At 42.0% G+C, this 14,018-nt stretch overlaps 1 protein-coding gene across 3 annotated transcripts in view; it reads right to left on the reverse strand.

Moving 5' to 3' along the window:
- FZD6 (frizzled class receptor 6) overlaps positions 1-14,018 on the reverse strand; it is a 50,718-nt gene that overhangs the window by 4,467 nt on the left and 32,233 nt on the right. For 2 of the 3 annotated variants that reach the window (XM_074944001.1, XM_074944000.1), the window contains exons 3-6: positions 11,504-11,700; positions 6,069-7,086; positions 2,441-2,589; positions 664-1,107 (exon numbers count right to left, since the gene is read on the reverse strand). In XM_074944001.1, coding sequence (XP_074800102.1) covers positions 664-1,107; positions 2,441-2,589; positions 6,069-7,086; positions 11,504-11,700 — 1,808 coding nt within the window. The remainder of the gene's footprint in view (positions 1-663; positions 1,108-2,440; positions 2,590-6,068; positions 7,087-11,503; positions 11,701-14,018) is intronic. The other variant, XM_074944002.1, reaches the window with a different exon arrangement.

Raw genomic sequence — 14,018 nt, forward strand, 5'->3', positions numbered from 1 at the left:
TCTGGCCCGCTGGAGCACGCTGCAGCCGCACCGCCCAGCCTGCTGGAGCAGCTCCAGCCAGGCCAGAGACATCCTCCCCTGGCCCGCCCTAGCTAAGGTGGGAAGGAATGGGATGGGGAGAGTGTGGGGGTCCCGCGCTAGGGGTGGGGTCATGTGGGAGGTGGTCACAGGGGTTACTCCCCTGACCCCCAGCTTCTCACTCCTCCCCCCCCCAAAAAAAAAAATTCCCCGCCAGTTGCTGTCCCAGCCCGTCAGGGTAAGCAGCTGGTGTAACGGGACACTGTTTACTTAGGCGTACCTCCCTGCCTGCAGATGCTCAAGGTAAACAAACTGTCTCGGCCCACCAGCAGCTTATCCTGATGGCCTGGGAGCCAAAGTTTGCCAACCCCTGAATTATAGGGTCGGCTTATGAATGGGTCATAAAAATTTTCTATTTTTACTTATCCATCTTGGGGGGGGGGGGGGGGTCAGCTTACAAACGAACCGGCTTATGATCAAGTATATATGGTAGTTTATAAGAATTACTTTTTTCTTGCAGCTACTGTTATTGGACAATCTGTCTTCAAAGGAAAAGGACACAAAAATATACCATAGTATTGGTAGTATGAACATACACCAGAAAACTGAAGTCCAAACTTAGATTAAAAAAAATAAGCATCTTACCTTCCTCCACCCTTTCTTTTCATACTCTCAGATAAGCTAATCATATCAAACGAGTTGTCTGCCTTGCTGCTCTTTTCCACCTGTTCCATAGCCAGTTTAGAAGTAGATAATATTTGTAGTACATGTTCACCACCAGCATTCTCCCCCCCTTCCTCCACTTTCTGGGTGGATGTTCCATCTGCCTCCATCTCTTTCTCAGATGTTTCTCGAGGGGTTTTAATTTCTGGAAAGTTCTCTTGGCTTAAGTAATCAGGGTTAGTAATGGCCACTGCAGAAGTTCCGTGATTTGTTGTGGCACCTGTACTAGTCCCCATAGACTTCGAAATCACCTTCAGTTTGTGTGAACTGGATTTGTAGTGCTTCTTTTTATGGTTAACTTTAGAATTGTGCTTCAAGAAAAAGTCACATGATTCTTGCAACACTCTTCGGCTTTCACTGATTGGACTGAAAAACAAAGGCATATGACTAGTTCATCAAAGATCATTTAGACTCAGCGGAAGATTGCTTCTTATTCCAAAATGCGAAGGAAGTAACAAAGGGGGTGGCTCTAATGTACCAAACCTGGCTCCAATGTTAACCAATACTGAGGAAATGATAACCTCTGATGATTGGGAAGAAATCTGGGGGTAGTGGCTACTAAGTAATTATATATGTGGAGCAATTAAATTTACAGAAATAGAGCAAAATCCTACATGCCTCATTCTTGCAAATAGTTCCAATAACTTGAATGAGATTAACCATGTGAGAAAGGACAGCAGGATTAGCTCATAGGTAGCTATGTCACCAAATTAAGTTTTCCTAAAGCAAACTTGTTAAAGTGAAAAAAATGGTAAATAGTATAAAATGGGCAACATTTTTTTAATCACTTAGCTGAAAGTAGTTTACAGCTGAAACATAAGAAAGACTTATACAGGAAATGGAAAAGTAGGGAGATGGAAAGGAAGCTATAAGCTCACCATCCAGGAATGCAGACTTAAAATAAAAGGAGCTAAAGAAAACCAAAGTAATGTTGGCTGGGCAAGTCCAAGGAAATAAAGAGTTCTAAAAATACATCCACAGTTTAGGAAGAATATAGGAAATCTAAAGAAAAATATATCAGGGGAAAAGAAAAGGATACAATAATTACAAGGGATGGGACCTAAACTTCCAGTCTGCTTATACTGAAAAGGATATGGCCCATGCATCTCCTACAAAAGAGAACTCTAGGTAAGTTTAAATAAAGGAACGGAATTACTCTTGTGCAGAAGGGGATAGAACAAGAAACAGTAGTCTGAAACAACAGAAGAAAAAATTAAGGTAGGACATTAGAAATAGTAAGAGAATTAGGGCAGCAGAGTAAGCTACTAAGAAAAGTGGTGGATGGACCATCACTGCAAGATACGGTTAAAGCATGAGTGCAAATGATGTAAGCAGCAGACCTGGAAAATGAAAGGAGTCAGAGTTGATGGGGCCAAACAGTCTTCCCCGTTGATTGAAAGTTACAGCCATGTTAGTCAGTGTTAAGAGCAACAAAATCCCTTTTGCTCAATTTAAAGGACCAGATCAGTAGGGAAGTATGTTTTCTACCTTATTAGGGCCCAATCATGTAGTCATTGCACAGGTAAAACTTGAATTGACTCCAGTGGGAATTTTACCGATGTCTAACTGCAGGATTGGGCCCTGAGAGAGTAAACAACAATACTTTTTCTATATTGCCTGACATATATTTAAAGGGACACATGTTACAAATACATTTTTTTAAAGCTTATCAGTACCACATACAAAGAGTTGCTCTTACTCTCTCTTGCGATTTCTGTTGAAGAAACTGGCCCATTCAGAACAGGTCTTTTTACTTCCCACCCAGAATACTGGAGAGATGCCAACAATTAACGTCATCAGGTACTTCATCAGAAACAAAAATATTTCTGGTCTAGCTAATGCCTTTGCCTGAAAGATAACAAAGTTCAATAAACAAACACGCACACACAGACGCACACTGACTCTTGACAAAGTGCATAAAATGAACAGAAACCATGTACAAGAGCATACTGAGGTACTTTCTATTTTACACCAGCTATCCTATACTGCATTCAGACACACTATGGACTGAACTAAAACACGCACAGTCAAGTCAGATCTGGTTAATCTTTGCTTATGGAGATGTAGCTGAAGGTGTGGACAGGAGGTGAGGCATCAAGGGAGATTTTTTAAAAAACTGGAAGAAAAAGATTATTTGGAGGGGAGAAAAGTATTATTAAGCAGTTTCTCCAGTGAAACACTGCATATTTGGGAGCTTCCTCTGGATACAGAGGAGATGGAGTGGATGAATTAGATTTAATTACATGAATCAGGATCTTCAGGACAGTATACAGAGGTCAAAGTAAGCTGGTCCGGTCCGGTCCATAGCCAACCGTACTGGCAGGGGGCCGCTTCCCCAGGCCAGCAATTTAAAAGGGCCCTGGGCTCCTGGCACTGGCTGGAGCCCCTGGCCCTTTAAATCGCCACCAGAGCCCCTGGGCTCCCAGCCGCCGCCACAGCTACCCCTACCATGGGGCTCCGGTGGTGATTTAAAGGGCTTGGGGCTCCCAGCCGCCACTACCGCAGCCAGAGCCCCGGGCCCTTTAAATTGCTGCCGGAGCCCCAGGGTAGTGGCAGCGATTTAAAGGCCCCGCCCCTTCCGCCTGAGGTCCCACCCTTTTCGGTTGAGCCCCCCCTTGCTCAGGTCCCCGGCCCTGCGTACCGGTAAGTCCCTTAAGTTACTTTCACCCTTGCCAGTATACCAGTGTTTTCTGCTGTTTATTGCAAAATTAATCCACCTATGTGCAGAACAGGGTCACAGTTGTTGAGACATTTAACTCATTAAGTGGTTATTTAACTTCCTCTCCCATGCCCCAAATGTAATTTATGTTTTCTTGGTTAATCCACTTGTCTCTGTATTCTGGCCTTCAAAGCACTAGTCACTCTTTTTGTTAGCTAGGTACCCATAATTGTTGAAGCTGAAGTTTTTGTTTCGTTTTGAACTAATCAGAGTAAAAAGAGAAGCCACTCTGTAGTTAATAGGTTTTTGTCACTGGAAAACAACAAGTACAACACAAAGGAACAGATCCAGTTGTAATATTTCTTGGTATAATATTTGATTGCATAGGTTTGTTCTGTTGCTATTTACTCTCTCCAATAAACTAAATAATCCTTGAGAATTATGTCATTAATTTCTTATTACCTGTGCTGCAAGGTAAACATTGCAAGGCAAATTTGTTAAAGAAGGAATAGATATCTCAACTTTCTTACTTTGGAGGGTTTAAGTTGATAAAGGGCTCAATGCTGTATCCCCTGAAGTGGATATTTTGTCACTGACTTTAAACAGGAGCAAGAATAAGTATTAAGGACCCAGTCCTATGAGGGGCTGTACTCAACTGTCATTGACGTCAATCAGAGTAGAGGGTACTCAGAAACTTGCAGGATCAAGCCCTAACATTCTATGAATTCTGTGTTTATTTTCCTTGTTTTTATGGTAGCTCATTGCAGTATAAACATTAATGGTGGGATGCAAGGCAACTGAAGTTTGTAACTGGACATGAAAAACTAACAGTTCCCTTACTGTTATTTCCTTCTTAAACACCAGCTCATAAATAGCGAGACATAAACCAAAAATTACTTGATATGACAGAGAATTTTATGCATTAAAACAAAATGTAATACATAGAGAGTACTGCATATGTGCAGTTGGTATGCATATTAAAGTCTTTCTGAAGACAATTTTTTAATCAAAAGTCAAATTTTAAACCTGAACATCTCAGCAATTTAAGATATATATTTTTAAAATTTCTAAAACTTAAGTCCACATTACCAAAAATCAGTTTGCAAATATGCAATCATAGTTGTGAGAAATAAAGAGTGAAAAGCTCAGTATTTTGTACTTGTACAATTTAAGAAAAGAAAACTGATTTTAATCAAATGTGGTTCTGACCAAAATGTTCAAATTCGAATGGCTAAAATTAGTTGCTTAAATACTTAGGTACATATTTCAAGGCAGCCTCATTTTCAGAAATGCTGAGTAACTTTAGGCACCTAAATTAGAAAATTTGGGGCAATAGTTTTTAGGAATAGCTGCCTATTATGTAGAAAGTTTCCACCATGAACCATTTTTTTTTTTTAAGTTCAAATAACTTAAAAATTTAAACTCATGACTCTAAAAAGATTTTAAGTGCCACCAATCTGATTAGCTGGAGATTTCAACATAAATATTGGTTCAGTCAATTTATTTAAATGTTTAACTGGTCTATAAATATTACATTGTGTGTATTTCATTGGCTTCCCTAACGTCAGTCTACCCACTAAATGTTGTTACAAATATCATAATGCATTTCGGTGCCTTTTTTATGTTAACATTACAATATGACAGGTTTCAGAGCAGCAGCCGTGTTAGTCTGTATCTGCAAAAAGAAAAGGAGGACTTGTGGCACCTTAGAGACTAACAAATTTATTTGAGCATAAGCTTTCATGAGCTACAGCTCACTTCATCAGATGCATGCAGGGGAAAATACAGTGGGGAGATTTTATATACACAGAGAACATGAAACAATGGGTGTTACCATACACACTGTAACGAGACTGATCAGGTAAGGTGAGCTATTACCAGCAGGAGAGTGGGGGAGAAATTCTTCTTCTGTTGAAGAATTGCCACTTTTAGGTCTGTAATCGAGTGACCAGAGAGATTGAAGTGTTCTCCAACTGGTTTTTGAATGTTATAATTCTTGACGTCTGATGTGTGTCCATTTCTTCTTTTACATATAGAGACTGTCCAGTTTGGCCAATGTACATGGCAGAGGGACATTGCTGGCACATGATGGCATATATCACATTGGTAGATGTGCAGGTGAACGAGCCTCTGATAGTGTGACTGATGTGATTAGGCCCTATGATGGTGTCCCCGAATAGCTATGTGGACACAGTTGGCAACGGGCTTTGTTGCAAGGATAGGTTCCTGGGTTAGTGTTTTAATTGGAATTAATTTGCAAACTGGACATCATTAACTTAGGCTTGAATAAAGACTGGGAGTGGATGTGTCATTATACAAAGTAAAACTATTTCCCTGTGTTTATTTCCCCCCCCTACTGTTCCTCTCACATTCTTGTTAACTGCTGGAAATGGCCCACCTTGATTATCACTACAAAAGGTTTTTTTTTACCCCCCCTCTCTCCTGCTGGTAATAGCTCACCTTACCTGATCAGTCTCGTTACAGTGTGTATGGTAACACCCATTGTTTCATGTTCTCTGTGTATATAAAATCTCCCCACTGTATTTTCCACTGCATGCATCTGATGTAGCTCACAAAAGCTTATGCTCAAATAAATTTGTTAGTCTAAGGTGCCACAAGTCCTCCTTTTCTTATTACAATATGAATTATACAAAACATTACTCCTTACCTGGTAAGGACAGGGAATATGGTACTGATCACAATGGTCAAAGACCCAAGTGGTCTCCCAGATTCTCCTATACATCTGCTCATAAACATAACATCCAAGAAGTGCCACCAGTGGTACCAGGTATAAGCCACTAAAGACTCCAATTCGAATCATAAATTTCTTCAGCTTCTCTTGGTTTCTGCCATCATGCTGTATGACTTGCCGCACATGATTTAAAGAAATAATTCCAGATAAAAGGAGAGAGAGACCAACAAAAACACAAAAGCACAAAGGCAAAAGGACAAAGTATCGAGATGCATCCAGGTCATAGAGACCAACAAAGCAAACTCCACTGATATTGTCCCCTTCAACTTTGTTCATTGCAAGGAGCATAATGGTGAGAAAACCAGGTATGCCCCATGCAACTGCATGGAACCAAATTGCCTTTTGTTCAATAGCTTCACAGCTCCATTTTCTTCCTGCTGCTAGGAACCAAGTGATCGTAAGAATCACCCACCATATTGTTCCTGCCATAGTGAAAAAATACAAAACCATAAAAAAGACAGTGCAGGCTTTGTTTTGAGAGCCAAGAACAACTGTTTCACCAATTTCTAACTTTTCATCTGCCTTGTTACAAGCAGTTCTATTTCCCAGCAAAAAGCCAATGAAGTATATCAGAGACACTATACTGTAACAGACTGAATAATATATGATTGGCCTCTCTGGGTATCTGAACCTTTTAACGTCAATCAGAAAAGTCAGGAATGTGAACAGAGTAGCACAAAGGCAAAAAATTGAAACTATTCCAATGAAGCTTTTGGCAACATCCAGCTCATAATTTTTGAAGTACATATTGGGACATGGGGGTGCACACTGATCAATTCCCAAAAACTTGTAGCCTTGTCCATTGGAGGTCTGCAGATGCCGCGGACACCAAAATCCATAGTCTCTTCGAGCCTGCCCTGGGGTCTTCTGTGTTCCATGGACCTTTGTGGTTACAGCGGCAGTGACAGGAGCAGTTTCATCACAATCCTCCAGTCTACAAAGATTAAGAAAAGTGCATGTACATTAACACTCTTCCACTGTCAAGTGTTCCCTTATTTTACTGCTATTCTTCCTAAGTGTGAAAAAGCTGTTTGAGTAATATATTTTATACATGATCCAAAAATTAGTTTATGAGAACAAAATCAGGTAGCCTTTAGAAAAAATTTTGAGTAGAGTCAAATAAAATCTTTAATGTTAAGTTTAGAAGAACAGTTGAACACAAGCTGTTTAACTATTCTTTACAAAACCTTGGTTTTGTATTCAGTTGGTTATGAAACACTTCAAATTCTTAAATTAAAAAAGAGACATTTTGCAGTTGTTTCTTTACTGGTCTTATTCCACATCAAAACTATTTATATACATGTAAACTTGTGAAAAAACACCCATCATAGATTTTTATATCTGGTTGACAAATTGTTGTTTGAGATTCACTAGAGATAATGCAAGCTCCAATCCAAATATAGGAGTGAAATGTTGAACATCTGGGATATACAGATGGAAATATCTTTGCTTTTATTGGACCAGGTCAATGTTTAACTGCTGACAATAGTGATTTGATTGTGTTTCAAATCACCTACTCTCAGAAAGCTCTCTTCCCAGGGTACCCACTGCTCTTGTTCTCAGCTCTGCAAGGCCCCTTACAGTGCTAATTAATTTGAAATAGAGAGATCAAGACTATGAGATCAAAGAAGGGATAAACAATTGAGGCCAGTGGGAATTTAGAACATTTTGTAGAAGTCTCACAATAATAGCAGTGTAAATCCATTCAAAAAGGAAAAGACTCATTATTAGAAATGGAGAGATGACCTTTTTAACATTAAATCTGCCTTCACTAATGGATCTGCTTGGTTTCATATCAGCTGATAACACTTTACCTTAGGGGAAAAATATTTACAGAAGCAGTCAGATGGTGAGGACTGTCTGTCATAGAACTGATAAGGACTTTGATATCCATAATATATTACTGGAAATTACCTAACAGACAGGAAAAATAAAAGGAGAGCTAGTATAAAAGTTGAACACAATTGTAATTATTTTTTCTTTAACTTTTAAAAAAAGTTAATTAACTATAGCTTGTGACATTTAGAATTTGATTGGACAAAATAACTTAATCTGTTTTATAATGACCATTTCTGCATTAGCAGGTGATGGACTTGTTATCTTATGGCTAGATTACACAATCTTTACTTGAGTAGGAGCATACTTACTCACAATGAGATTACTAATGTGTGCAACTACTCACCAATGAGTCTGAGTTCTACAATTTATCCATGAGAGTGAGAATAGATTAAGAGTGCCTCTGTAAAAATGGCATGGCGGAGTTCCATCATCATGATTTCTCACTGATTTCCATAACAAATATGCTCAGTTTAAAAGTAGAAAGGTTTTTTTCCCCCTAAATGCCAGATGGACAAACTCAACTTGGGCTCTCTGTTTCATCACCACCATTAATAAAGGTTCTTCTGGACAAATTGGGCTGGCCTGAGAATTCTAGAAGCTAAAGTTCTTTTTAACCATACAGCAGGAACATCATGCACTGCACCAGTACAAGCTTATCTCACCAATTTACCAACTTGCTTTATCCTCGTTCTGTTGGGGTCATCTCTAAGGAGTCAGGAGTGTCCATCTTAGGGTTCTCATTAGTGCCTCTCTCTTAACACTCTCTAGGCTCATTCAGTCTTTGGCCTTTCTGAGGCTGCCAACAACAGTGCCAGTTACTGCTGACTCCAAGGGTATTTTTTGTGCTATGGACTATGTTAAGAACTGGACAGAGAATACCACCTCACTTCACATATGAGCAGTAGATAGTGTTAACTTTAAGTCATTATTGTCAGTAGTAGAATAATTTAGAGATGCAACGGTTCCTGGAAAAAACTGAGTATTTTATTTTAAAATATATTTTAGAAAATATACTGAATATCTGAATAAGCTTCTAAGATGGCTAATTCTACAGAACAATTCTGAGACAGGTTTGTAGCTCTGCAGAGGGGCAGGGGTGAGAGTGTGAAATGCTGCAGAGCCTGAACATCCCATGGGCCTCCATACTGTGTTTCCATGTTGCTGCTCAACCTGTCCCCTGCCCTTGGGTCTGTACTATCAGACTCTTTTCCCTGTGGCTATGCACAGTGAAGAGGTGACTTATCATGGTCTACAAGTGCCTAAATGGGGAAGAGATTTCGGATAGTAGATGGCCCTTTAATCTAGTAGAAAAAGGCATAACGATCCAATGACTGGAAACTGAATCTAGATAATTCAGACTAGAAATAAAACGTGCACCTTATTTAACAGTGAGAGTAATTAACCATTGGAACATCTTACCTAAGGATGTGGTGCATTCTCAAATCACTTGAAGTCCTAACTGAAAACTGGATACCTTTCAAAAACAAATGCTACAGTTGCCAACAGAAATTACTGGGTGAGGTTCGATTTCCTGTGTTATGCAGGAGGTCAGACTAAATTATAATAATGATCCCTTCACACCCTAAAAATCTATGAATTTTTGATTCTCTCTCTGGGGGCTAGAAGAAACAGACAAAGATAAGATTTTTGTGAAATACTGAATCTTGGCATGCAGCATAGATAAAGTAAAGTAATGGGAGGTTTAATTTGTTCAGCTAAGTGGTTAAGATTAAAATAAAAGCCTTCTGGTACTTAGTGATGTATAGACAGAGTGCCTTATATTTCACAGTACCGTTCAGTTACTCTTTCGGGGCTGGAATACTTTGGTCTAAGAGTGTGTGTGTGTGTCAGTGCCATCTGGGATATACAAGAGGTTAAGCCTGGGGAATTCTGCACCACTGTGTGTGTGCAGAATTCATATCCCCCTCAGATTTCTTTGACTTTCTAACAGGGAAGCATTTTTCTGCAGGGAAGCAAAGGGAAGCTGCAAGAGTGGTCACATGCCCCTCTCCAGCAGAGCGGGCGTGTTGTTTCAGGCACTCAGAGCAGCTGGCGAAGAGATAAATCACTGCAGGGGGTGGGACTGGGTACACCCTGACCAGTGGCGCCTACCCTGTGCTGGGCCCAGCTGTTAGTCCCAGCTGGGCTGGGGGAGGATGGGACTCTCTCTTCCCCTGCAAGGAGCAGCCAGAGCCGGGTCAAACTCACCCCCAAAAACCTCCCCCGGCTACAGGAAACTCCGTGTACACACCCTGTTTCCTGCCACATTGCTCCTCAGCTGTGGGGGTGGGGATCACTGTATGGGGAGCTATTCCCACTGCCCACAACCTGTGCATCTGGAACCCTCCCATACACAGAACCCTGTCGAGCCTCACCTGCCCGCATCCAAATCCCCACCCTGCCAAGCCTCACCCCCTGCATCCAGATCCCCACCCCTGCTCCCAGATCACCCCTTGCTGAGCCCCCCGCACTCGAACCACCACTCTCCTGCACCTGGACCACCCCTCACTGAGCCCCAAACTCCCATCCTACCAAGCCCCACTCCCCCAGCACCCAGACACCCCCCAATGAGCTCCCTACATCTGACCCCCCCCCCGGCTGAGCTCCATCCCCCGACACCCAGACCCCCCATGCTGAACTTCAACCACCTTCACCTGGACCCCTCTGCAGAGTTCCATTACCCCTGAACCTGGAACCCCCCCCAACAAGCTCCTGTGCATCCAATCCCCCCACACCTGGACCCTCCCCAAGCTGCCTGCACACAAATTGCCCCACACAGAACCCTCTCAATCCACACCTGGATCCCCCCCCCCACACTAAGCCCCTCCACATTTGGATCCTGCCAGGCTGAACCTGCCTGCCCCACACCTGGTGCGTCTTGCATGGAGAGGCAGGGCCCTGTGGTGTTTCTGGGGCAGACCTGGCCCTTGCATTGTGTCAGCGTCAGGTGCTGCCTCACTGATGAGTCCGTGTCCTGGGGAGGGGCTGCCGGGTGATCTTCCACCTCTGTGCAGCCAGTGGTCTATGCTGGAGCCTCCACATTTATTTATTGACAAATAAAATTTGCAGAACTGTATCTAATTTTAAAATATTGTATGCAGAATTTTTAATTTTTTTGATGCAGAATTCCCTCAGGAGTAAGGAGGTCACACTGGATGATATGGTGGTCCCTTTTGACCTTAAACTCTATAATTCTTCATAAAATCTCTGTGAAGCAGATAAGTACTGTTATCCCATTTTACAGATAAGGAAGCAGACAGAAATATATGGTTTTAAGCATTTTGTACTGAGACAAAATCACTAACAGGAAATCCAGGAGATCAGTTTAAGTTTCTTGAAGAGAAATTTCTCTCTTGCTCAGGTAACCTTTCAGGGTCCCCACTGATGTGGGGACTACTCTGAAACAGATATTAACACATTCTCCATCTCAGACTTTCAGTTCAGCTGTGGGTCAAATCAGGAGTGTTTGAAAATGTGACCTTCATTGCATGTCAGATTAAAAGGTACTACACCTGTTACATTCCAGTTCTTCTGGCCAGGTGATCCCAAAAGTGTCTATTAACTGTTTACAGTCGGAGTATACTCTCTCACAAAGTCTTCGACAGGGGTGAATCACATGAATTTGCTTCATGCAGGCAGGCACAAATGCTTTACACAGAAATGTGTGGACATCTGGAGAACAGTGGAGATTCACAAGAGGAAGAAAAGGCTTTACAAAAAGAAAAAGATTTTGATTAGTAATTTTTAAAAGAAAAAAAAATCAGCAAACTTAAAAACCATGGACTTAACGGAGACACTGGTTTTATGGATTTGTAACACACCTTATTTACAGCGGGGTAGTCAAATATTTTTTGTGACAGTCCAAATTTCTTGGTCAAGGTATAGTCAAGGTCTAAACTCCAGTGGCAGGGGCTCCAGCCTGGCGGAGCTCCATTTAGGGAAGGCAGGTGCGGGGGGTGCACATTCCCCCCGCCCCAAGTTGTGTGTCAGCCACCCCCTGAATTATGTGTCAATCCTGGCTGCCTGCTGGGGCTTCCACTGTCTGCTTCGGGTACTTGCCAGGGCTCCTGCTGTCAGCCCTGGGCACCGGCCGGGGCTCCATTTAGGCAGGGCGGGGGGGGGGGGGGGAGGGGGAAGGGCATCTGCCCCCCTCGGTTACATGTCTGTCCCAGGCACCTTCTGGGGCAGTGGGAGCCCCGGCCACCCAGGGGGTGTCATGAAACCCAGGGGGCAGGTGCGCCCCCTGCCCTCCCTAAATGGCACCCCCTTTGACCAGGGGCACACAAAGCATGGTTGCCACAGTTGGGCTAAACTGCAGGCAGGACTGAGCTGTGCCTTCTGGCCACTTGAGCATGCTGTGGCCCCTGTGGAGCAGGCAGTCAGGTGCCTTGACTCCTGCTCCTCAGTCGCAGGCCGATGGTGGAAGTGGCAGCAGCAGCAGCAGGGTGAGTGTTGGTGCCAGGCTCCTCCACCTTACCCCGCAACCCCAGCTCCCCCAGGCTCAAGCACATGGCCCACCACTCCTCTACTCACACTCCTCCTCCCCCCCGCCACCCCACATTAACTGCCCATGGCCCCCCAGCGTTGCACAGTCCAGTTAAAAGCCTTTGGCAATCTGGATTTGTCCCGCAGTCCACCTATTGACTACTCCTGCCCTACAGCCTGCTAACCCTTAACTGTCCACTTCATTGTAAGTGGTCTCCTACAGAATGTGTGAGCCCCTGGTGTTTAACAATCTGTCCCACCTTGTATTTTAGCTCAGACACTCTGGTTACCTTTTCCAGACCTGAAGAAGAGCTATGTGTAGCTTGAAAGCTTATCCCTTCCACCAACAGAAGTTGGTCTAATAAAATATATTACCTCACCTACTTGGTCTCTCTCATATCCTGGAACCAGCACGGCTACAACAATACTGCAAATAATTTTAATCACTATGGTTCACATTTTACTTTCATGTGGATTTGAAAAGATATTATGAAAAAAGACTACTTGTTTGACAGTTATAAAAAAAGGATTGTAACTAGTGATCTGAATGACTGGAACGAAGGACTTCTGAGTTCTATTAACATTGCTAACCGTAACTCTGCTCTGATATCTTAGCCCAAGGCCAACCTCTCTAATTCAATTTCCCCATCTGTGAAATGAGGATAGTACTATACACCTACAAGTTTTTTCTAAGACTAAGATTTTCAAAAATGGGTGCCTAATGTTAGGATCCTAATTTAATAGTTAGGCACCTAAATAAGTGGCCTGGTTTTAAGAACTGCTGACAACCTAGCAGCCCAGCATTTACTTAAACACCTAGCATTTACAACCTAGCAGCTCCCATTTACTTAAAAATCTTGGCCAAGATACATCACATTCATCACCATGAGATCTGAATGTCTGAGAATTGTTATGATTAATGTAATTAAGGAACATTATTGATTTTCTGTATAATATATTCCAAAACTCAAAAACAGGCCAGCGTTCCTCTGTCAAAGTATTCCTAGTTTATATCTTCACTACAAAAAGACAGACACTGAATTACTGGTAACCACTTCTACCTGGCAACTACTAGCATAAAATTAAATACAACTTTAGTAATAGCTTAATGCACTGTTTTCAGGCAGACGGGCCTACTAGAGGAAAAAATAAACTTGTTATTTATGGTATACCAAATTGATTACTAGGTAAAAACATGGTTTAGCTTAACAGACTGCAGTCCCATCCACTAGTTACTGCTAATTTTTGAGAGCCCATTTGCCATTATATTGACAATATATTCCGAGTGATATACCTAGACTAGGACAGCTACTTGATTAAATACGTCTCTTTGGATTACTGGAAGAAAAAAAAAAAAAACCACACCACACCCTCCAAGATTCAGGTAATATTTGTACTAAGTTATGTCTCCAACTAGTAGTCAAATATGTATAGCAGGAAAGTTGAAATAATATATGACCCATATGAAAATCTGTAGATAAACAGGAAGAATATGAGGAGTTCTCACAGTGGAGCAGAATGTATGGTATAAGCAAATGTGGA

This window comes from Natator depressus, chromosome 2, assembly GCF_965152275.1.
Source record: "Natator depressus isolate rNatDep1 chromosome 2, rNatDep2.hap1, whole genome shotgun sequence".
Lineage (NCBI taxonomy): Eukaryota > Metazoa > Chordata > Testudines > Cheloniidae > Natator > Natator depressus.